The sequence below is a fragment of the Triturus cristatus genome, chromosome 3_2 (genome assembly GCF_964204655.1).
Source record: "Triturus cristatus chromosome 3_2, aTriCri1.1, whole genome shotgun sequence".
Lineage (NCBI taxonomy): Eukaryota > Metazoa > Chordata > Amphibia > Caudata > Salamandridae > Triturus > Triturus cristatus.
This window is the reverse complement of record NC_140584.1, coordinates 1,155,993,901-1,156,017,795: the sequence shown is the minus strand read 5'-3', so window position 1 is coordinate 1,156,017,795 and position 23,895 is coordinate 1,155,993,901. Positions and strand designations below refer to the sequence as shown.

At 46.9% G+C, this 23,895-nt stretch overlaps 1 protein-coding gene across 1 annotated transcript in view; it reads right to left on the bottom strand.

The window, feature by feature from the left end:
- Window positions 1–1,663: 1,663 nt before the first annotated feature.
- LOC146859310 (telethonin-like) overlaps window positions 1,664–23,895 on the bottom strand; it is a 32,804-nt gene continuing 10,572 nt past the window's right edge. Inside the window, exon 2 of the mRNA XM_085649980.1 lies at window positions 1,664–3,465. Coding sequence (XP_085506106.1) covers window positions 3,051–3,465 — 415 coding nt within the window. The 3' untranslated portion in view covers window positions 1,664–3,050. The remainder of the gene's footprint in view (window positions 3,466–23,895) is intronic.

The following is a 23,895-nucleotide window of genomic DNA, read 5'->3' as shown; positions in this document are numbered from 1 at the left end:
GTAAAAAATGGTTTGGGTAGGTATACATTCTTATTAGTAATGACAATCTATACCAGTGCTTTAAAACAAATGAAATGTATGTGAGAGAGGGGCTATGGAGAGATGTGGGGCACTTTTGCCTGGTGGTAATGAGGGAATCCGAGGAAAAGGTCATGGTGGGGCACCAAAAATGATTGTCGCACAAGGCGCCACTAGTGCTTAGTCCCTGATTGAACTCCCTGGGACATGCCTGTAAGTTACACTATCCAGAGGAGTTGTGCAAACCACAGTGGCACACATCGGTCCAGCAAGCCACCGGGCAAGCGCTGGTCTCCTTTGATGTTTAGAGCTATGTAAAGGATCTCTGATATCGATGCTGCATTAATATTCCTTTGACGGCTTGCTGGGCAGTATCATGTTGGGAATAAACACATACAAGTCAGCTCAAATCCAGGTCCAGTGCCTGACTGACAACTTCATTTTTGACCTGTTTTAAGCCAAGATGACTGTTTCCTTAAGGGATCTGATGTGGAGATGCACCTGGCTGCGACGGATATAGACACCACAACCTCAGTTTCCTTTGTTGGGCGGGCTAACGAGAGGAAACCTAGTACAGGTAACCTGTGCCTTTGTCCAGATGTGGCTGGTGCCAGGTAAGGAAAGAAGGCCGGGAATGGAATGTTCTCCTGACTTATCTGTCCACCGCGGCACTCAACCTATAATGATGGTGCCTCACGCTGTTCAATGCACACTCTTGAATGGAGGTAGAAGGACACACCCAAACAGTCAGTAGCCTTAGGTGAGAGATGAATACTCTACTGGTCTGAGCCAAAACCTGGCTGACAAAGCCTCCAGCTAATGTCTGAAGGAGGCCATTGGTTGAAAGGGGCAGCCTCAAAGCCCACTTCATGTATATTGTTAGCAATCGGTCTGTTTGCCAGCTGCGCCTTCAAAACCTAGCCCTACAAAAGGCTTGTATTCACAAGCACTACAAGTAAAGCATTAGGATCACACATAGTCAGCAATGAAACAAAAGTATTGAGGAACATTTTTCAAAAGCAGTGCATGAAAAGTAATGGGAGTGCCTGGCAGAGGAGGGCAGAACCTGGCATGTGGTGTGAGTACCTGTTGTATATAGTAAAATCTGGCATGTGGTGAGAGTACATGGCAAAGTGAGCATGTACGGGGAGTACCTGAGCAAATCATGCCACTAATTGGTGACATTTTTCATTAGCTCAGCCTTCCAGAAGGATACTCCTCCAGAAATGTGTCAAACATTGATATATAAATGTTTGTCCCAGCCTTACAAAACGTCCATATTTACCCAAACACCCATCGATACAACCATTGATCACTTGGGGAAAGAGAGAGTTCCATGGAGAAGTCCCCAATATGCAGGATTCATGGTCTCTATGCCAAGCTGGTGCACTGTAGTCCTCTTCTGCTGGTAGAGCTGGGAGAAATCAGCGGCTTTACCAATGCCTACATCCCTAACTTCCAGCGAAGAATGCATTATATTTTGTTTCTGTGTTGATGTATTCGTTGAGTTCTAACCTTAAATCTGAGGTCCTTCTAATTGAACTGCATGGTATATTACAACCCGCCCTCTGCACCTAGAACAACTAAAATTATCAGACACAAATAACACACGAATGGGAACAATAATATACAATCGGAAACCAAGGAGTGACTGACAACATTTTATTATCAGATCAATAAAAGCTGCCATTATTTTATACCAGATAGAAAAATAACTTTATTTTGTAAGCGATAAATGGATGGTCAAACTGAATACAATGGCATGCGCATTATGACACATCACAACAGAGGTAACTGAGTATAAGGGAAGGATGCTATGAAATGCTCACACAGCAGTCCTTTCAAAGACAACTCCCGGGGCTCTCCTCATATGGACCGGTCCAATATCCCTCTTACCTCAGTACCACTCTGCACACAGCACTGGATTGCCCCTGCGTCCACTTCTTTCTATTTAGCACACATCAATGTGGGATTAGGAAACCTCCAGTACTGCCCCCCACCTTACCGTACCCCTCTGAGAACATTAGATTGGTCCAACCTTTGTTACCTGTCTGCTCCTTCCTTGACTGTCAAGTAATTTTCCACTTCTTGCCAGTACTCTTTTACTCATGACACTGGACAGAACTAGCATCTATACACTCCACACCCATCTACCCTTCCTGCAACCCTTAAAGCATCCCTCTTGCCATGCTACCTCTAAATCAAGTAGAGGTGGCCTTGGGTTTTAAGGCAGAGCACCAAGACGCAATGGAAGCACATCTTTTCTTTCGGTTTTGAGAGGTAGCCGACATTCCCAAAAATGTGGCCATGTCGGAGTGCAGCTCAATAACCTTCCTATAATGATTTTTTAACCTCAGGTACAGGTAACCCTGCAGATATTTCCATGCCAACATCTCGGAGGAAAAAGGCCTGCTGATGAGTTTCCAGTCAACCTCCTACGGTCTGGATGAAATTCTGGTGCCTGCCTTCCACATCCCATTGTCTCTACTCTCATCTTACACCTCACTGCACTGAACTGTTTGTGACTCAAGAGGCTCCAATAAGAACCGAACAAAATGACGTCAACATATGGATATATGGGGAGAAGGCCTAACGGAAGAGTCAATATTAGCACTCTGCTTCTTGAATGTCAATGGTGGCCTTGTTCCTCCCTCTAATCATGGAATTGTCACTTCTCTATACCAAAGTCTACTTTCCCTTTACTGCACTTTCTTATGGCTCCTGCCTGACCTTTCTAGCTGGGATCTTATAGGTCCTCCCTGCAGAATGGGGGTAGCAGGAGTCCCAGGCTTGTTTTTGGCATTTCCAATCCTGCATCAGAAAGGAGGTCAGAGTGTGAGGGATTGGTGCTGGAAGTCGCCATCTTGTCTACTTGACAGCGTTACCACAGCTCTGCTCTTCAAAGCTTTTGGTATGCTAAGCATTGCTGCCTGTCCTAACACAACACATACAGAGCTCTACGGCCTCAAGGCACTTGATTTTCTAGAGCGAGGATTGCAACGCAAGCACAGTGGATTGATCTCCTGCATTCCTTAGCCTCGCTGGGCTTCCTGGGACAAGGTTCTGGACAGCGACCTTGGCAGTGGCACCTTCCCAAAGTCCATGCGTGTGGGCTGAATGACCAGGGGCAGCTCTTTGGTGATTTCGGAGATCATCTTCTTGTCTTTGCACAGGCCGTTGCCTGGATTGCTCAGGGCTCTTTCAAACTCAATCATTCTGCGCAGTTCCTGAGGTGTGGGCACTCGTTCCGTCTTGCCTCCCAGGTCCACAGGCTTGAAGATGGGCATTGGCAGGACCCGCTGGTAGGGCAGACAATATTCTTTCGGTGCCTCCCCAAGGCGACCAAGCTTCATAATATTCCAGGGTGACCTCTGAACCAAGAAAAGGACCTCGTGCTGCTTGGCGTAGGTCTCTTTTCGGCGATCATTGGCTTCTCTCAGACCACAGCTGTGGAGAGAGTGAAGGAGCATAAGTGTTAGAGTCCCTGGTATATCATCTTGATGACTAATTGATTTCATTGACAATGCTTATTAGATTTCATCCCAGGCCTTGGCAACCTCCATTTAAAAAAATATATATGTTTTTATTATTTCCAAAACATAACAATTCAATTATTATCAGAATACTTAAGCAAGCTGGTGCACATATACCGACAATATGACCTGGTCGCACCCAGGGACAAGTGACATAGCCATAGCCAGCATGTACTGTATATCGTTCTTCAATGTAATAATGCCAAATGTCAACAAGACTCTTGATAAACAAATGTATTAATAATAACCAATTGTCAACGAGGATAATAGAAAAGGCATCCTAGCCGCCCATTTAAAAATACGAAACGAGCTTTCCCCTCACACTCTTGTCCATCCCCCCCCCCCCTCGGTGTGTCGCACACAGCAATAGTAATGGCAACGTCAAGGTGTATCAGAAAGGAGCGCTATAAAGGTACACTGCAGCAAGGATCAGGGAGTTCCTCCGTGCCTGAGGCAGGTATAGTCAGGGATACAATAGGTATAAACATCAGCTTATTAGATACAGAGGGGTCAGGGCAAAGCAGCCGGGTCACCAGCCAGAAGCTCATCATCTAGATCATCGTCCGGAACTTTCAACAAGACCACTAACGCTTCCCACGCCCTCGCTGCTTCCACAGCTTACTCGCTATTTGCTCGATGAGCCAACTGTAATCTAATGCTGGCCTCACATTCTGCCCATTTAAGGAGGTCAGCTTTCCATCTCTGGACACTTGGGCCCCTCTTGGAAATCCAATGTGCTGTAATGTCTCTTTTAGCCCAGAGGAGGCCCAGGTCCAAATACTTACTAGTTATCTTATTCTTGGAAGTATGGGGAAACCAGTGCAGCAGACAGAGACCTATAGTGGGCTCTACATCTCTTTCAGTGATGTCTCGCAGTAGTGTAACCACCTCTTCCCAGTATGTCCCAAGCTGGGGACAACACCACATCATGTGGCGGAAATCCGCATCCTCCGTGTTGCAGTGTGGGCACATTGCCGTATCCATGTAAAAATATTTAATAATTTTTGCCGGGGTAAGGTACGCCCTGTGTAGCATAAAAAAATGCACGAGTTGGAAACTGGTATTTCTAGAGCCTTTCCATGCCCGTTCGACTAGTTCAGCCCATAATTTCTCAGGAATCTCTTCACCCAAATCCCCCTCCCATTTCTGTCGTAGTATCTGTAATGGTGTTAGTGCCTCATGTATCATACACCTATAAAGGCAGGTAACTGCCTTAAAGGTTCCCGCCATTGATACCATGGATTGGCAGACCATTGAGGTTTGTGGCTCAATGAGCCCCTCCCTCCAATGCTTTTCGATGCCCGCAACGGTGAGCAGTCAAAATATCGACGTTTTTATATCGACCTACACTAATATCGATTTTTTAATATTGTAGGGACAGAATATCAACGTCAAGAATATTGGTGACCAGAATATCGACCTTAAGGTAAGTAATATCGTTTTTTTATATCGAAGTAAGTAATATCAAAGTAAGCAATATCAATAGCAAAAATATCATTGTTAATTATATCGATATTTATATTAGTGTTATGTATTTTAGTATGCATTTTATATGTATGTTTATCATTTTTTGTAATGTATTTTCATTATTTTTAAATATATGTATTAAATGTTTAGAAATTAGTAATTTTTTAATGTAAATTTTGCGTTTTAGCATCAGAACGGGTTGTGGGTTTATAGGGGAATAGGGTGGGAAGTAATTTAAGTATAATTAATTCATTGATTTGTTTTTATTTATTGTTATTGATTATGAATTTATTGTTAAATAATTACTAATTGGTAATTAATTTGTATTCATTGATTAATTTATCATTATATTAACTATAATTAATATATAATTTTTTATTTATTGTTATTGTTAATTTATTGTAAATGTACTATTAATTGGTAATTAATTTTATCAATTGATAATTAAGTTAATTGTGTTATTTGTTTATGTGTAGTGGGTTGTGGGTTTATGGGGGAATAGGGTGGGAAATAATTTATTATAATTAAGTATTTATTTTTTACTTATTTCTTGTTGGTATTTATTATTAATTTTTATTTAGTTAATTTTTCATTGGTAATTAATTTGTATTAATTGATAATTAAATTAACTGTTATTTTTTATGTGTAGCGGGTTGTGTGTTTATGGGGGAATAGGGTGGGAAGTTAATTAATGATATGTAAGTAAATATCAATTACATTTTTAGTTAATTAATTATTAATATGTTATTTATTTTACAAAAATTATTTAAATTAATAAGTATGTTAATTTAACCCCTAAGCTATCCTACATTGCCCACACTGTTACACTCACTGGAGTTGGAATAGTAATTGTAACCCCTACGCTATCCAACACTTTCCCTACTGTTGCACTCACTGGAGTGGGAATAGTAATTTTAACCCCTCCGCTATCCAACACTTTCCCTACTGTTGCACTCACTGGAGTGGGAATAGTAATTTTAACCCCTCCGCTATCCAACACTTTCCCTACTGTTGCACTCACTGGAGTGGGAATAGTAATTTTTACCCCCAAGCTATCCAACACTTTCCCTACTGTTGCACTCCCTGGAGTGGGAAGAGTAATTTTTACCCCCACGCTATCCAACACTTTCCCTACTGTTGCACTCACTGGGGTGGGAATAGTAATTTTTACCCCTACGCTATCCAGCACTTTCCCTACTGTTGCACTCACTGGAGTGGGAATAGTCATTTTAACCCCTGCGCTATCCAATACTTTCCCTACTGTTGCACTCACTGGAGTGGGAATAGTAATTTTTACACCTACGCTATCCAACACTTTCCCTACTGTGGCACTCACTGGAGTGGGAATAGTAATTTTTACGCCTACGCTATCCAACACTTTCCCTACTGTCGCACTCACTGGAGTGGGAATAGTAATTTTAACTCCTATGCTATCCAACACTTTCCCTACTGTTCCACTGTTTGGAGTTGGAATAGTAATTTTTATCCTTACGCTGTCCAACACTTTCCCTCCGCTATCTAATATTTATTGTATTATTTTAGTTAATGTAGTGTATAATTAATTTTAAAAAAAATACATTTTTTTAATTTGTTATATATATTTATTTAAATTGTATTTATATTATTGTTTTATCATGTGTATCGATGTATTTCTAATTTATAAGATATTTTTTAACAATTGATAAGTTATTAAAATAATTATTAAAACATATTAATAAATAAGTATATCTATTATATATTATCATGTGATCAAGCTCCCTGCGTGGAGCGAAACGCGTCATGGAGGACACTGGTCCTATGATTTATTGACATCGATTTTTTGGAAAAATAAATACCTGCTTCACCCACTCTTTGCTGTTGTGGGATTCTGTCATTTCTTACGGAGGAGAGAGGTCCGTACCTTCATTTTTCTGCTTAAGTGAAGAGCAGAGAGGGACTGTTTCTATCTATTATATATTATATGTATATGTTAAATTAATTTTTACATTATATATATTACTTATAATTTTTAAACATTTTTAAATATTTTTAACTATGCTTATTTTAATTATATGTATTATTTACTTTATTTTACATTTTTTTTAACTTAAATAAAAAACGATATTTATAACAACGATATTTTTGACATCGATATTTTTTTTCAGACATTTTTGCACTTACCATAATGTAGATAGGATGTCGATATTTTTGACTTCGATATTCTTGCTCCGATATTTCTGTAGGTCGATATTCTGACCTTCGATATTCTGTCAGTGATTCGGCCGCAACGAGGGCCGAGTGGAGCAGAAAGTATCCGCGAGGTAGGTCGTGCCTTTCTTGCAGTGTACGAAAGGGGAGCAAGGTGTTGTCCTCGTACATGTCAACGAGTGTGGTCAAGCTTTTCTCCCTCCAGTCAATCAACGCGGACCAGTTGCCCCCATGCGGCAGAGTAATGCACATGGCCAAAGGGATCTCAGGGGCATAAGGACGTGCGATCTGCCCTCTCCTCTGACTTCTGTTCCAATAAAGCAGAAACGTCTGTAATTCGGTAGTGAGTGCCTTATTTCGTAGTGGTAGTTGTAATATAATGCGAGACAGTGCCTGCCCAAGGGTTTGCCCATTATCTTGTCCGCCCGGCCCTCCAAATTCCATTGCTACTGCTTGGGTAAGCCACTGTAATTGGGCCACCAGGTAGTATGCCTCAAGGTCAGAAACCTCTAGCCCACTCTCAGCCTTCGGTCTCATTAGTATTTTGAGTGCCACCCTCCGTCTGCCAGCAGCGCAGAGAAACTCTGTAATCAATGATTGAAGCTGTTTAAAGATTGACAGGGGTATCCAAACCGGCAGGGTTCTAAAATAGTACAATAGTCTGGGGAGGGTCACCATCTTAAGAAGGGACACTAAGCCAGCCACCGAGAGAGGCAGTCTTCCCCAAAACTCAGCATTACTTTTAAGGCTCCGGATGGCTCTACCCACATTGCCCTCCAGTAAATCAGTCTGCGTATGATAGATTTGGGCCCCCAGATATGTCAAGTAGCAGTATTCCCACCATACCCCATCTGTAGTTAAAAGACCACCAGTCAATGGGGCCGCGGGTAACAGGCAGGACTTCGCCCAATTCACATTGAGTCCAGCAACAGCGCCTAGGTCATGCAGTAGATGTTTTGCTCCGACGAGGGAGTCCGCAGTATTCTCTAAAAACATGAATAGGTCATCGGCGTATAGGGCATTGGCAGCCTCCATTATATCAAATAAAGAGACATTAATGGCAACACTCAAATAGTAGCTGAGTTAAAACCAGAGGCAGTCTAGCTTATAAGGATATGTTGTGCAGATTTAATTATTTAAAGGGTACCAAAACCCATGCAGTGAAAATCAATTGAACAAACTTAAGAATGAAAGATTACGTTTAGAAGATATCTCCTAGTAAATCATTTAGACTACAAGAGAATATCTGATTTCAATCTAACTGGTGTCACAGGTCTTCCAGGAAATACAAAATTTAAAAATAAATTGTCACAGCAATCTGCAGTCAACCAGGAGGAGTAAGGCTTTCCCAAAAGCAGCCAAACGTGCTGGTACTTAGAGTATATACTTGTCCATAGTGATCCTGTCTTGGTGGGAGTTGTCCATGGTTGCTCAGGCAATGGCAAACCAATTTCTAATTATCACCCAGCAGATGCTGCTGGCCTTCACTGCCCTCGATCATTCTGTGCTTCTGTATTTGACCCTTGTTGCTCATAGTCACTCTGTCCTTGTGAAAGTCATTGTCCAGGGTTGTCTTATTCTTGCAGTTGTAATTGCCCACTCCTTGTCCCATTCATGTGTTTGGTCTGTCTGCCTAGTGAAAGCCACTGCTCATTGTCCTTCACTGCTCATGGTTGCTTTGGAGAAATCATTGCAGATAAATGTCAATGTCCCATGCACATGAGAGTTGCTGAGCTGGACACCCTTTCCACATCACTGACAGTTGTTACTCTGTACTTATGAAACCCATTGCTCATTTTGCCCATGATAACCCTATGAATGCGTAAGGTATTCCCCATGGCACTGTGTGCCCACTATAGTCATGTTCATGGGAAAGTATATTTCCCATCATTAGCCATGGTTGCCCTGTCCTTGCACAAGCTGCTGAACCTTCTTTGCTGGTTACCACCATGTCCTTGAGTAAATGATCGCACTTTGCTACCCATAATCGCCTTAAGGCAGTGATTGATCTTTAATACTTCACCCATGCGAAGTTGTCCAGCTATTGTTGCTTTTGGTCTCCCTGTCTGCGTTAATTGTGATGTCCTTCAGTTCCTTTCCCTAATTATTTCAAGTGGAAGACTTTGCATTTTATTCCCCTGATGTCACCCTTATGGGTGCTGCTGTTGCCTTTCTTAAAGTTGGCATTCATCCTTTCTGAAGGTCCATCTGTACATATGGGTCATTGACCATCAATTCACAGTTTCTGTGGCAGGCATTATCCATCATTGTCTATATTAAAACTAGTTTTGTTATTCCACGGTTTCAATGTAGAGTTCTTACTCCTCACCTTCCTATCTTTGTTGGAGTAGTTTGATGTCCTTTTTTCTGATTGCAGACCTTTTTCTTGCGCTTGCTCTATGGGGCCCAATAGGATGGCGGGCGGATTGCCCCCGCCGGGCCGGCGGTGGTCACCGCTGGCCCGGCGGGGGCAATCTGCCCGCCATACACACAGCAAAGACCCCCGCCATATTATAATGGCTGGGGGGTCCGCGGCAGACAGAAAGACCGTCCACCACTTTTCCGCCGGTCGACTCGTCGACCAGCGGAAAAAGTGCCTGCTTATGGTGGCGGTGCCTGTAAGACACTGCCATCCATATTACGTTGCTGGCGGTCGTATGCCTTTCCACGGCGGCGTTGCCGCCATGGAATGGCATATGGTCTTTGCTTTGGGGGCCCGTTGCGGACCCCCAGGGTGAAGGGGGTAGGGGGTGCACATGGGGGTACCTATGGTGGCCTATTACGATGGCGGTAACGGAGCGCGGAACCGCCCGCCGAAGCTGCAGCGACCCGCCATGCACATTAGGATGCGCCCACTACACTGGCGGGCTTATCCTGTGCCTTTTCCATTGCGGGTGGATCTGCTGGCTGCAGACCCGCCCGCAATGGAAAAGGACTGTGCACATCATTGCCATGCACTACGTGGCAGGCATCATGGCATGGCAATGAGGGGGGGTACTATTCACCCTGGGGGCCCGCAATGGGCCCCCAAAGCAAAGACCGTATGCCTTTCCAAGGCAGTGTTGCCACCGTGGAAAGGCATACGACCGCCAATATCATAATATGGATGGCGGTGTCTTTCAGACACCGCCACCGCCCGCCATCCTAATGGGCCCCAATGTTGCTGATGTCTTGCGAGCATTACGTACGCAAATCGATAACTTGCTTAGGTTTTCCTCGGTTATAACGCAACTCAAAACATAGTTGTGTACAAAATGCTCATGATACTCACAACTTTCACTTAAATGTCCAACTTGCTTAGAACTTTATGACCAGCGGGTATTTTTTGTTGTTCGTGTGTTTGTGTCCATCCTTTCTAACTTCACACACCTCCTCCCTCATCCTTCATTAATACCAGAGAACCTGACTTCCATTTTGCGGGCAGAGAGGGGAAATATATAATGCTACTGCAAGCCCTTCATGGAGGAAATGGGTGAGGAGGCGGTAGGACTTAGAATTCGAGGAAGAAGAAAGGGATACATTGAGGAAAAGGAAGAAAGTCAGAAAGAAAGCAGGAAAGGAATAATAAGGAAGAAAGAAAGGGTGTCCTAATGAAAGAAGAAATAAAAGAGGTAAAGAAGAAAGCATGGATAAAGGAAAGAAGAAAGGGAGGATGGAAGGAATAATGCAAGTAATCCCATCTAGCATGACAATCTTTCGAGAGAACTGGGTAGGAAGTAGGAGGGTTTGGAATACCCCCAGCATCAACTCAAGGCAAAATTTCACAAATTTACTCCTGGAAATTCCAATGAACTAGTTGAAAAGTTTTTTTACTGGATCAGATTGAGGCACATGACTTTTGGAAAGTGAAATCTGTGTTTTCAACAGAAGAACAGGGAATGTTCTTCTGGTTGAAACCTTCAGAATCCAAGAGCAAGTTACGGGATACAGCTGGAACCGAATGAAGTTTCTTCATAAGTGCTGATCCATGCCCAAAACCCCCATGCTCCTGACTGGCTTCAACAGGCACCAATTTACCTGGTCAACTGTAATTTTCATGAGGGGGGCGTGGCCAACTGACGGGCATGGAGGACGTGAGATGAAATAGCTCCGTCCCATACCCTGACACTTAGCGAAATATTCTGTACTAATCTGGACCTACACGGATGGGTCACCCATCCTTCAACAGTGGAACACTTCTGGGACCGATGACTGCGTTTTGAGCCCCTGTGCTATTCCTGGACGACACCGGGGCTGTGGAGTGACGGAGGGCGGAGCCACGTCTGCTGCGAGGAGCTCCCGCTGAAACTCGCAGCTCCTGCCGTGCCTGCGGCGGACATGGGCGATTTTGCCAAAGGAGATATGGACACTGTTCCTGGTTGGTGCTAGTGAAGAAGGTGACTGTGGCAGAAGACTGAATGCCCGATTTTATAGGAGACAGCAAAGGCCACGAAAACAAAATGGCGGATGTCGACGGCCGCAAACTCGACCAGCGCACGTAATGGTGGATGCGGGAGGCGCTGCGGTGAGTGACTGAGCACTTGGGGAGAACACTGGCAATGCGAAATGTTGGTGCTGTGGGCACCTCCCCCCCTAACAGGGACATATCCTGGTGATTGCATCAAAAGCCTGTGTGAGGAGGTGTATTGGGAGAGCCCGTGTGGGGACGCCCCTGCTCCTGAGACAGAAGCCGCTATAATCCCCGCTGACTACGAAGGGAAACAACCTGCACGAAGACACATTGGGGTGGCCTCCGCCCGCTGCCCCAGCCTCTGTGCATGAATTAAAAACCGCTACTGGGACTAACGAACTGTATCGCTGCCAGGGCCGCTTCTGATCAATGGCGCCCCCGCCCCCATGAATGGTGGCTACACGGCACTAGCAGTGGTAACGATCTCTACCTGCTGGCTGCCCTGACTGCAGTGGAGTGCCCAAGACCAAACTGGGGGTGCATTGGTACTGCCACCGTTGGGATTGATTTATTGTCCAATAGTTGTGAGGAGACCAGCATTCCTGACAGTGCACACTGGGAGTGAGTGACCAGTGCCTGGCTGGGAATAGAGACCCATAACACGCGGCTGCATGCATAGTTGGTTTACACCTTTGGCCTGAGCCTACCTGTGAGCATATAACTGCAAGGTGAAGTGCCCTGGTGGCCCCGCAAGTAAACATCCTGGAGCAGAGACGGATGGGCGGACGCCATGGCACAATGGGGCGCAGCTTATATTTGGCAGTGACCCCTCCAATGCTTCGGATAATGATGTGATACCTCGCATGGGGACGGATCCCCACTATGCTAAGCTGGACTTAATTCTGAAGGAGATATGTGACCCACGAACAGCACTGGAGGCGCGAATGAGGACGATGTCCACCAATCTAGGTTTACTGCAGGTGGACCACAAGAAGATTGCCGGCAAGGTCAAATCGAATAAGTTGGCACTGGACGATCTCATACCCCAGCAGACCATGCATTCCACCCAGCTAGAACAATTCCAACGCCAACTGAAGGGCTTGCAGGACAGAGTGGACGACGCAGAAAGGAGATCCCGCCGCAATAATGTCTGCATACTTGGAATACCGAAGCGCAGTGAGGGATCCAACCCCACCCAGTTTGTGGAGAACTGGCTGAGGGACCATGTGGCGAAAAAGGGCCTAACATCCCTGTACAGTGTGGAGCGTGCGCACCGAGTGCTTCCCAGACCTCATCAACCAGGCGCACCACCCCGCCCGCTGATCGCACGCATACTACATTACAAGGACCGCGACACGATCCTACGGGCCGCTAGAAAGAATGCTCCCATACGTTTTGAGAATGGGATAATTTCTCTCTACCCAGATTTTACCCAGGCAGTCCAGAAAGCTAGAGCTACTTTTCAAGGAATCAAAAAGAACCTACGTGCAAGCAACTTGAAATATGCACTGCTTTTCCCGGCTTGACTGAAGGTTTTTTACGGACAAAATCGATCTTTTTTGAAAGCCGGGAGGAAGAGGCGGACTGGCTCGAAATAACTTTTACGCTGGAGACCTCACAGTCCTCACTTCCATCAGGACAAATACATCGTGCTTCCCTGCTGCGAACTGCTGGACTACTCAGGCCGGGAAATGGCAGTAGTGTGGACACTATGGACGCTGGCCCAACCTCGGAACAGATCACAAACAGCCAGAAAGATGCACTCCTGATGGCAGCGGCGTTGGCTGCTCATGATGCTCAAACTGCAGCGACTTCAGTGCACTCATCGGATGCTGCCATGGTGCGCTCAAACTATGAGACTAGCATAACGCTGTTGCTCGCGATCGCGGCTCAAATTGCCAGAGACTTCTTATGTTGTGTTCCGGGATGATCGGGAGTGGTAATGTATATAGATGCTATTCAATATAGAATACTGTTGATGACTGCTTTAGTAGGTCTAGTGTAACTAAGCTGTATAGGGAAGTGTGCTAACATAACCAACGCTTTTTCAAATGGGCAATGTGATGTTTGTATGAACTGCCGCAGTTCAGGCCTCCAACCCCCAGGCGATTGCGATATGGCATTTACTGTTTAGAGTCCATGTTGGACTTTTATTTCAAGTTTGGTCCTCTGATGTTTTATGGGGGAAGCTAGTATTGGGGAGTTTCTATGTTGAGGCATGCTCGGCTCGTATGCAGCTCATGTCTGAAGGGCTTCGAACTCCACATGTCGCGTGGCCAATACGCTATCCGTACCACGAGGGCATTACATAATAAATACACCTACTGCACCTGGAATGGGTGGGGCATGGTCTCCATCCATAAGAGACACTGTGTCCTGGTGCAACTCAATAGAAGGAAGGTTGCTACAGCTTACCTGCAAGAAACTCACCTTAATGCTGATGAGGCAGCCAAGTTACAGAAAAAATGGAGGGGGCAACTGTTTGCCATGACATACTCAGCTTTTGCCAGGGGGGCGGCGGTGTAGGTGCGAAATAATATCCAATTCAGGCTTCTAGAGCAAAAAATAGACTTTAATGGCAGGTATGTGTTACTTCAAGGCTTGTTGGATGGGGCTCATGTGGTTAAGGGTTGTATATATGCTCCGAACACTGATCAGGAAAATTATCTAGCTGCACTGGGTGTAGCCCTGACAGACTGGGCCGAATATCCCTGGGTGTTGGGGGGCGACTTTAATGCTGTATTGGACATTGACTTGGACAGGTCTCACCCCCCATTACACGCTACAGAAAGCAAAAAGCAAGCTGAGGCACTCAAAGGGTGGACAGAGGGCTGGGAAATTCACGACGCATGGTGGGCAAAACATCCAGGGCATAGAGAATATTCCTTTTACTCACCACCACACAGACTGCACACTCGGATAGATAGGTTCCTGTGTTCCGGAGCACTGTTGGGATCAGTTACTACGGTACTCCATATGGGCAAAACCCTGTCGGGTCATAACCCGGTGGAATTAACGCTACAATGGGGCAAGACTCCAACTCCGATACCCACGATGCTGGAAGATCCGGTCTTCTGTCATGCCCTCTCGGAGGTGATTGCCCATTATTTCTCGGAGAATGCGGGGTCTGCTAGTACTCCCCAGATGGAATGGGATGCCTTTAAAACGGTTATCAGGGGAGTGGCAATTAGCACTAAGACAGGAGTTTGGCTTGCTCTGATAGAACGGCTCACTGAACTCGAGGGTAAACTGGCTGCGCTGGAAGGGGAAGCTTGGGGACAAATGAACAATTAACAGAGCTACGGGAGGCTAACATACAATACGCCAAACTCCTCGAGGAGCTGCATGTTGTCGATCACCGGCTATACACACAGAGACAACACACACAGGCAGACAGGTCAGGGCCGCTGCTAGCACGGTTGGTTCGGAACAAACCCTTGCCCGCACCTATGTTGGAAATTCGAAACAGTGAGGATGTTGTGGTTAACACGCAATTAGACATCAATACTGCGTTTAGGGACTACTATGAGCACCTATATGGTCCACTAACTGGACATACTGACACTGATTTTGAACTCTTCTTTGACGGATTATGCTTACCAAAGCTCACACAACAGCAGCGTGACGAATTAGCACAACCGATAACAGGGGTGGAAATCCGACAGGCGATTAAAGCTTTACCACGTAATAAAACTCCTGGGAATGATGGCCTGCCGGTTGAATTTTACGTGGTATATGCCGACTTGCTGATTCCTCATTTACAATGCATATATCATGAGTCGTTGGAAGCACGTGGGCTCCCCGCTACTACGCTGCAAGCGCTAGTGGTTTACTTACTGAAGCCTGGGAGGGATGGATTGATCCTATCGAGTTATAGACCTTTAACACTCCTTAACACGGACTATAAAATCCTGAGTAAATTGTTGGCCACCCGCCTCTGTCAGTTTATCCCCAAACTAATACACACTGATCAGTGTGGGATTGTACCTGGTAGGAACACGATACTTAACATCAGACGCCTACACCAAATTATGATGGGCACACTCAGCACGGGAACTAAGAAAACGGGAACTAAGGAAGGTTGCATATCGCTTGATTTGCGGCAGGCATTTGACTCCTTGCATTGGGACTATATGTTCTATGCCCTCGCAGGATTTGGTATACCTGCCAAATATATTACTATACACGAACCCCACTGCGCGGGCGCACAGGGGTCGGCATATCTCGCGGCAATACACGGTGGCTTGGGGTACCTGACAGGGATGCCCCTTGTCGCCGTTGTTGTTTATCGTGGCGCTGGAACCACTTCTGCACAGACTCCGTTCTTTCTCAAGCTGTAGGGGGATAACGCGAGGTCATGCATCTCACACGGTTTCAGCTTACGCAGATGATCTCATTCTTTATATCAATGACATGGATGCGGATCCTCATCCAATGCCCTCCATATTTGCGTTATTCCAAGAACTTTCTGGCCTGGCTATTAATGCTACCAAGTCGTATGCCTATTTCTTTGATAGCTCTGTGAGAAGCGGTCAATTTACGTTCAGCCCCTGGACCTTTCACATAGCGCCTGATACTTTTAAATATCTCGGAATACAGATTTACCGTGATGCCACGGATCTCCTAAATGGCAACTTAACGCGGGTGATTACTGCTCTCAAATCTCAGATCCATTTCTGGATCTCGCTGCCCCTATCGGTGGCGGGCCGAGTAACCATCACTAAAATGGTGCTGTTGCCGCGGCCACTTTGTTACTTCACCAGTCCACCTATACTTGAACCATCGAGGATTTTAAAGTATTGAACTCTTTATTGATAGAGTTAGTCTGGGGCACGGGCGAAGACGTATCAGCCTGGCAAAACTACAATTAACCCCAAAACAAGGGGGGATGGGGTACCGGACTTGCGCGCATGTTGCTATGCTACCCAACTGCAGTGGTTGGCATTCTGGCTTGCAGGACGTAATTTACAAGAATTGGATATGTCACTGCAGGACAGGTCAAGGGGGTCATCCACAGGCTCTTACTGCCTCAGGCTTTCATACCAACATCGACACCCCACTTGCTACGGATAGCCATTACTTACTGGAGGAGCGCAGTGAGGTAAACTGGACAGACACCACCGTATGCTCCCACCATTCCGCTGCTAGGTGTCCCCACACGAACAGGACTGGTCACTAACCGTGCTTTACAGGCATGGACTGATGCGGGCATGAACACAATAGGAGGGTTCTTTTCTGAGGGTGTATTAATGACACATGCAACATTTATACGCGAACATGGTGCCCTGATACACTGTTCCTACTACATGCACATATATGCAGATATATACACACTACATGGTCACCAGAGGATACTGAACCAACCACGAACACACTACTTACCATGCAATACCTAAAGGGACGCCTGACAAAATGGTAGACTCACGGTATTCGGAATGAAATGGCGATCTCTTTACGACTATTGCGCGACAGATGGGAAGAGGACATAGGCCGCGAATGTACAGACAAGGAATGGTACACTATACTGGGCTACCCCAAAAAGGTGTCTCGTAACCCTAAATTTAAATGCATTCAATTGATGTTACTCCACAGAGCCTATTTAACCCCACGCAGATTGTGTGCTATGTTTCCGGGGGCAAGGGATACCTGCCCACGCTGCTACACACCCAACGCGGGGCTGATACACATGGTATGGAACTACCCTAGACTGGGACACTACTGGGCGACGGTATGCAAAATAATGACGGATATAGCCCCAGTGCGTCATAACGACACACTGGAATACTGTATATTGGGACTAGGGCCCCGTGGAAAGAAGGGTAATCCCATTTATCGGTTTGCTAATCTTGCACTCCGTCTAGCTAAAAGAGCCATAACCACACAATGGAAAGCCGCTAGGGCTCCGTCCCTACAGGATTGGCATACGGAAGTAGTGAGATGGGGTAAGGCGGAAGGGGCTGAACTAAAAAGAGAGGAGTATAGAGGTCTACGGAAAACACCGATATCGATGAGCTGGAATGCAATGATGGAAGAATGCGCAGCGATAGATATATTATCCTACTAAGGGGTCATGATGCCATCTGCGGGGGTCTTGGACCACTGGCATGGGACACACAGGCTCCTTACAGCATCAGGGGGATCTATTACTTCTCTGCATACTTCTCAACACCCGTTCCGCACACAAACACGCCGTCGAGCTCTGGGATCTGCTCGACACTTCCGCCCCAGACGTGGCCTTCCTGACCGAGACCTGGTGGAACGACTCCTCGGGGCCCGACATCGCCATAGCCATCCCGGACGGCGACAAAATCACCCGCAGGGATCGCGTCAACAGAATCGGAGGAGGAATAGCCATCGTCCACAAGTCCACCCTCAAGGTCGCCACCCACACAGATGACACCCTCAACACCTCCGAACACCTGCACTTCCGGATCCACAGCAACCCCAACACCACCCTGAGAGGAACACTCATCTACAGACCCCCCGGGCTCCGGGCTCAGCTCAGAGACGCCATCGCTGAACTCGCCAGCTCCCACGCACTCGCCTCCACAGACTACATCCTCCTCGGGGACCTGAGCTTCCACCTCGAGAACAACGACGACGCCAACTCCACCACCCTGATCGACAACCTCACCAACCTCGGCCTCAGACAACTCGTCACCGCACCCACCCATGCCGCCGGCCACACGCTGGACCCCGTCTTCTCCACAGGCACCCACGTCACCTTCGACCACACCACTGAACTCCACTGGACCGACCACCGCTGCATCCATTTCACCTTCAAAAAACCAACCACGCACAACCGCACCCAAAAGCTGCCTCGCTGCTGCTGGAGCAAAGTCACCGAAGACCTGCTGACCGCAACCCTCACCCAGAACCCACCTACCGACCCCATCAACCCAGACGCCGCAGCCCGAAACCTCAGACAATGGATCGACAACTGCGCCAACACCCTCGCCCTGCTCAAGAAACCCTCCAACAGCCATGCCAGCAAGAGAGCCAACTGGTTCACCAACGAACTCCAGACCTTCAAACGCACATGCCGGAAACTGGAGAAGATATGGCTCCATGAACGCACACTGGACAACCACGCAGCCCAAAAGGACGCCACCCGCAGACATCACCACCTCATCAGATTAGCCAAGAGATCCTCCTTCAAAGACCGCCTGGACAACAATGCACACGACAGCAAAGAGCTCTTCAGCATCGTAAAAGAACTCTCCAACCCCAGCGCCAACACCAACGACATCCCGCCCTCACAAGAACTGTGCGACTCTCGCGCCATCTTCTTCCACCGCAAGATCGCTGACATCCACCACAGCTTCAATACCACGTCTGCCACGACTATACCAGACTCCACCTCCCCTACGAGCACCACCAGCGACAACCGACTGACCTCATGGTCCAACGTCAATGACGACGAGACACGCAAGGTCATGAACTCCATACACTCAGGATCTCCATCAGACCTGTGCCCACACCACATTTTCAACAAAGCAGATGCAGCCATCGCACCCCAACTACGGAAGGTCATCAACATCTCCTTCGAAACAGCAACATTCCCGGAAGGCTGGAAGCACGCCGAAATCAACACCCTCCTCAAGAAGCCCAAGGCGGACCCCAAGGACATCAAAAACTTCCGGCCCATCTCCCTGCTCCCGTTCCCGGCAAAGGTCATCGAAAAAATAGTCAACATGCAACTAGCCCACCACCTGGAAGACAACAACATCTTGGACCTGTCCCAATCCGGTTTCAGACGAAACCACAGCACTGAGACAGCCCTCATCGCCGCCACAGACGACATCCGGCGCCATCCTCCTAGACCTAGACCTGTCAGCCGCCTTCGACACGGTCTGCCATTGCAGTCTCAAGAAACGCCTCCTAGAAGCCGGAATCCAAGAGAAGGCCCTTGACTGGACCACGTCCTTCCTCTCTGGCAGAACCCAGAGCGTCCACCTCCCACCCTTCTGATCCGAAGCCACCAACATCATCTGTGGCATCCCACAGGGATCATCCCTCAGCCTGACGCTGTTCAACGTCTACATGGCCCCCCTCGCACAAGTGACCCGCCATCACGACCTCAACATCATCTCCTACGCCGAAGACAACCAGCTCATCCTCTCCCTCACCAAGGACCCACACACCGCCAAAACCAACCTCCACGAGGGAATGAAGGCCGTCGCCGACTGGATGAGGAGCAGCTGCCTCGAAGCTGAACTCGGACAAGACGGAGATCCTCATCCTCAGACCCACCCCCTCAGCCTGGGACGACTCTTGGTAGCCAAGCACAATGGGAACAGCACCAACACCCACCGACCATGCACGCAACCTAGGATTCATCCTCGACTCCTCCCTCTCCATGTCCAAGCAGATGAACGCCGTTTCCTCTTCCTGCTACAACACTCTCTGCATGCTCCGCAGGATCTACAAGTGAATCCCGACTGAAACAAGAAGAAAGGTGACACAGGCCCTCGTCAGCAGCAGACTGGACTACGGCAACGCACTTTACGCAGGAATCCCAGCCAAACACCTATGACGACTACAACGCATCCAAAGCGCCTCAGCCCGACTAATCGTCAATGTCCCCCGCCGCAGCCACATCACGCCCCACCTGAGAGACCTACACTGGCTACCCGTCAACAAGAGGATCGCCTTCAAGCTCCTCACCCACGCACACAAAGCACTCCACAATGCCGGACCAGCCTACCTGAACACCAAACTCAGCCTCTACACCCCCACCCACCTGCTCCGCTCCGCCAGCCTTGCCGATGTCCCCCGCATCCAACGAACAACCTCCGGTGGCAGATCCTTCTCCTATATCGCCGCCAAAACCTGGAACACCCTCCCTACCCACCTACGGCAGACGCAAGACCTACTCGCCTTCGGAAAACTCCTCAAGACCTGGCTCTTCGAACAGTAGCGGCACCCCCCACCCCGCCGTCAGCGCCTTGAGACCCTCACGGGTAAGTAGCGTGCTTTATAAATGCACAGATTGATTGATTGATTACTTAATATAGCAGGAATGCCGGTACACCTAGGACAGACTGTGGACCTGAGATACACGCAAAGTTTAGATCTGGACATGTGAAAGTGCTACTATAGGCACTTGTTGCCGAGCTTGCGGGGAGAGGGAGGGTTGGGTAAGTTTTGTTAGGAATGTTATAGATGTGATAGGTCATGATAGGTTTGATTAACCATGATATGTTATGCTGGACTTCTGATGTAGGCGAGAATGCTGTGTACTATCCGTAATGTCCTGCTATTAGAGACTCATTCAACGATTTAAGACTCTCATAGACCCTATGCAATGTGAATGTGTACCCTTCTAATTTGGTTGTAAACATATGTAACTATACCATGTATCAGTATGTTCATGTCTCGCTCTACGATGTCTGGATAATTGCTGTGGGAAATCAATAAAAACAAATTTCAAAAAAAGAAACTAATTTTCATCAGAGTTCCTACAATGCCCACAATACACCTCCTGTAGGTCACACTACTCAACAACTTATTAAGTATAAATGGAACTAACAGGAATTGTATGGAAGTGGGAAAGAATACATTGATTTCGTTTTTTTTCCTACAGCACAAATGCACTAGATTGCAACACCGATATTCCAAATATACCATGAACTAACTGGATTTGAAAAGAGGAGAGTTTTAGAAAGGGAATGAGGAAAATAGACAGATGAGGCTGCAATGTCTAGGAAGCAAAGAGGAAGGCAAGAAGAAAGGGGAAAAAGGGAAAGAGGATGAAAGAGGAGAAGTAATGAAAAAGGATCGATGAAAGGGGCATGAAAGGAAGGGAAGAAGGTAGGAAAATAGTCAAGGAAAGAAGGTAGGGGGCACAGAGCCTCCTATGAACACCCACTCACCCTCATGTATCCACTCTGTAGATCCGCTTTCACTCACCCTCACTTAATCAAACCATAGACCAATCCTCCCTCACCTTCACTCAGCCAGCCCTTGTGTGTACATTCAAGCCTAACTCTCCTTGGATTTGCACTCACTTCCTCTACCATCCCTTGGATCCGCACTCACTCACCCCCCTTAGCCACAGACTCACTCGCACATCTGCTACTCTCCATATTCTTATCACTTCTCCTAAACGTCCCTACAACCACACTCATCCTCACTCACTCCCCCTGGCTCCATCCCAAGTCAAAAAGGAAGATCATCCTGGACTCATTCTGAAGTTATTCGATGACTTCAGCCAGGCTATTCCTGCAATTATCTGGGGAAGTCATCCCAAACCATCCTGAAGTATGCCTATAGGGGGAAATATTTAAATGAGATGACTCCTCGAGTCATCAAAGAAACTACTCCAGGATTAGCTCCCGATTACTTCAGTGGAAAAGATGTTATGATCTTGTACTACTGCAGGATGAGCCCATGATGATTTCAGGATTAGGGTGGATTACTCCAGAATGGGTTCCTGATTACTTCAGTGGAAAACATGAGATGTTAATGTACAACTCCTGAATGATCCCATGATGATCTCAGGATTAGGCTGGATTACTCCAGGGTGATCCTATGAGTATTATAGGATGGGGCTGTATTATTACAGAATCATTTTGTGATGACTTCAGTATGAGGCTGCATTACTCATGGATGATCCAAGGATAACTTTAGAATGGGACTGGGACCGTACTAGTCGATTAATTCATGATGGGGATGTATTACCCAAGGATGGTTTCTGGTTGCGATACTGCATGGTGGTTTCAATATGCAGATTTATTAATCTAGAATGACCTGGAGTAGTAATACTTGATTGACATACACAAGATGTTAGGAAATACAGTTTTATTAGTTCATTAGCAGACCAAATTATTGCTACAAAAACAAGCATTGGCAAAGCCAATAGGTCTTGCCTTTTTGACCATGTGGCTTGCCAATGTCTTCTGCCGATGGGCTGTAGTATCTGTTAAAATAAATAAGCATTGGGAAAGCCAAAAGGTCTGGCCTTTGAAATGCTAATGACTTTGCCAATATGTTTTAGCCATATTGTACATGAGCGTGGCTGCTGTTGAGCAGGGCTAAAGGTTAGAGGGGTACCGGAGAGTAGCATGTCGAAAAGTGCAATGTGATGAAGTGGCTTAGATTATAGCGGCTGAGTGTTATAGGGCGGTATAGAACAGAGTGGCGTTGAGAGTCTTGCGTAGAGTGATGTACAGTAGATTGCTGTAGAGTGGAGTGGCATAAAGTGGAGTGGTGTAGGAGAGTGGAATGGCAGAGTGGAGTAAAGAGTTGTAGAATCGGGTGTCAGAGTGGAGTGGAGTACAGCGGGGTGGTGTGCTGTACAATAGAGTGGAGTAAAGTGGCATGGATGGGGTTATGTAGAGCGTTGTTGAGTAGTGCTGTAGGGTGGCATAGCATTAAGTAGTGTTGTAGAGTGGAGAGGCGCATAGATTGGAGTAGAGTTTAATGGAATAGTGCATCACAGAGTGGACTATCATAGCTTATAGTGTCGTAAAGTGCAGTAACCTAGATTGAAGCTGTGTAAAACACAGTGGCGCAGAGTAGACTGGCTTAGAGTGCACTGGTTGAGTAAAGTGGTGTAGAGTGCATCGGGGCAGCGTAGAGTGACGTAGAGTGCAGAGTAGATTGCAGTGGTGCACAGTAGATTGTTTCAGAGAAGAGTGGCGTTGAGTTTAGTGGTGCAGGGTAGACTGCAGAGCTGCAGAGCAGAGTGGTGCAGAGTGCAGTGACGTAGAGTCCAGTGGTGTAGAGTGCAATGGTACAGAATAGATTAGAGTGGCGTGGAGCAATGCAGAGTGTAGTGGTGCAGAGTGCAGTACAGTTGAGCGGTGCAGAGTAAAGTGCAGTGGTGCAGAGTGCAGTGACGTAGAGTACAGTGGTGTAGAGTGCAATGGTAAAGAATCGATTAGAGTGGCGTTGAGCAATGCATAGTGTAGTTGTGCAGAGTGCAGTACAGTTGAGCGGTGCAGAGTAAAGTGCAGTGGTGCAGAGTGCAGTGACGTAGAGTACAGTGGTGTAGAGTGCAATGGTAAAGAATAGATTAGAGTGGCGTGGAGCAATGCAGAGTGTAGTGGTGCAGAGTGCAGTACAGTTGAGCGGTGCAGAGTAAAGTGCAGTGGTGCAGAGTGCAGTGACGTAGAGTACAGTGGTGTAGAGTGCAATGGTAAAGAATAGATTAGAGTGGCGTGGAGCAATGCAGAGTGTAGTGGTGCAGAGTGCAGTACAGTTGAGCGGTGCAGAGTAAAGTGCAGTGGTGCAGAGTGCAGTGACATAGAGTCCAGTGGTGTAGAGTGCAATGGTACAGAATAAATTAGAGTGGCG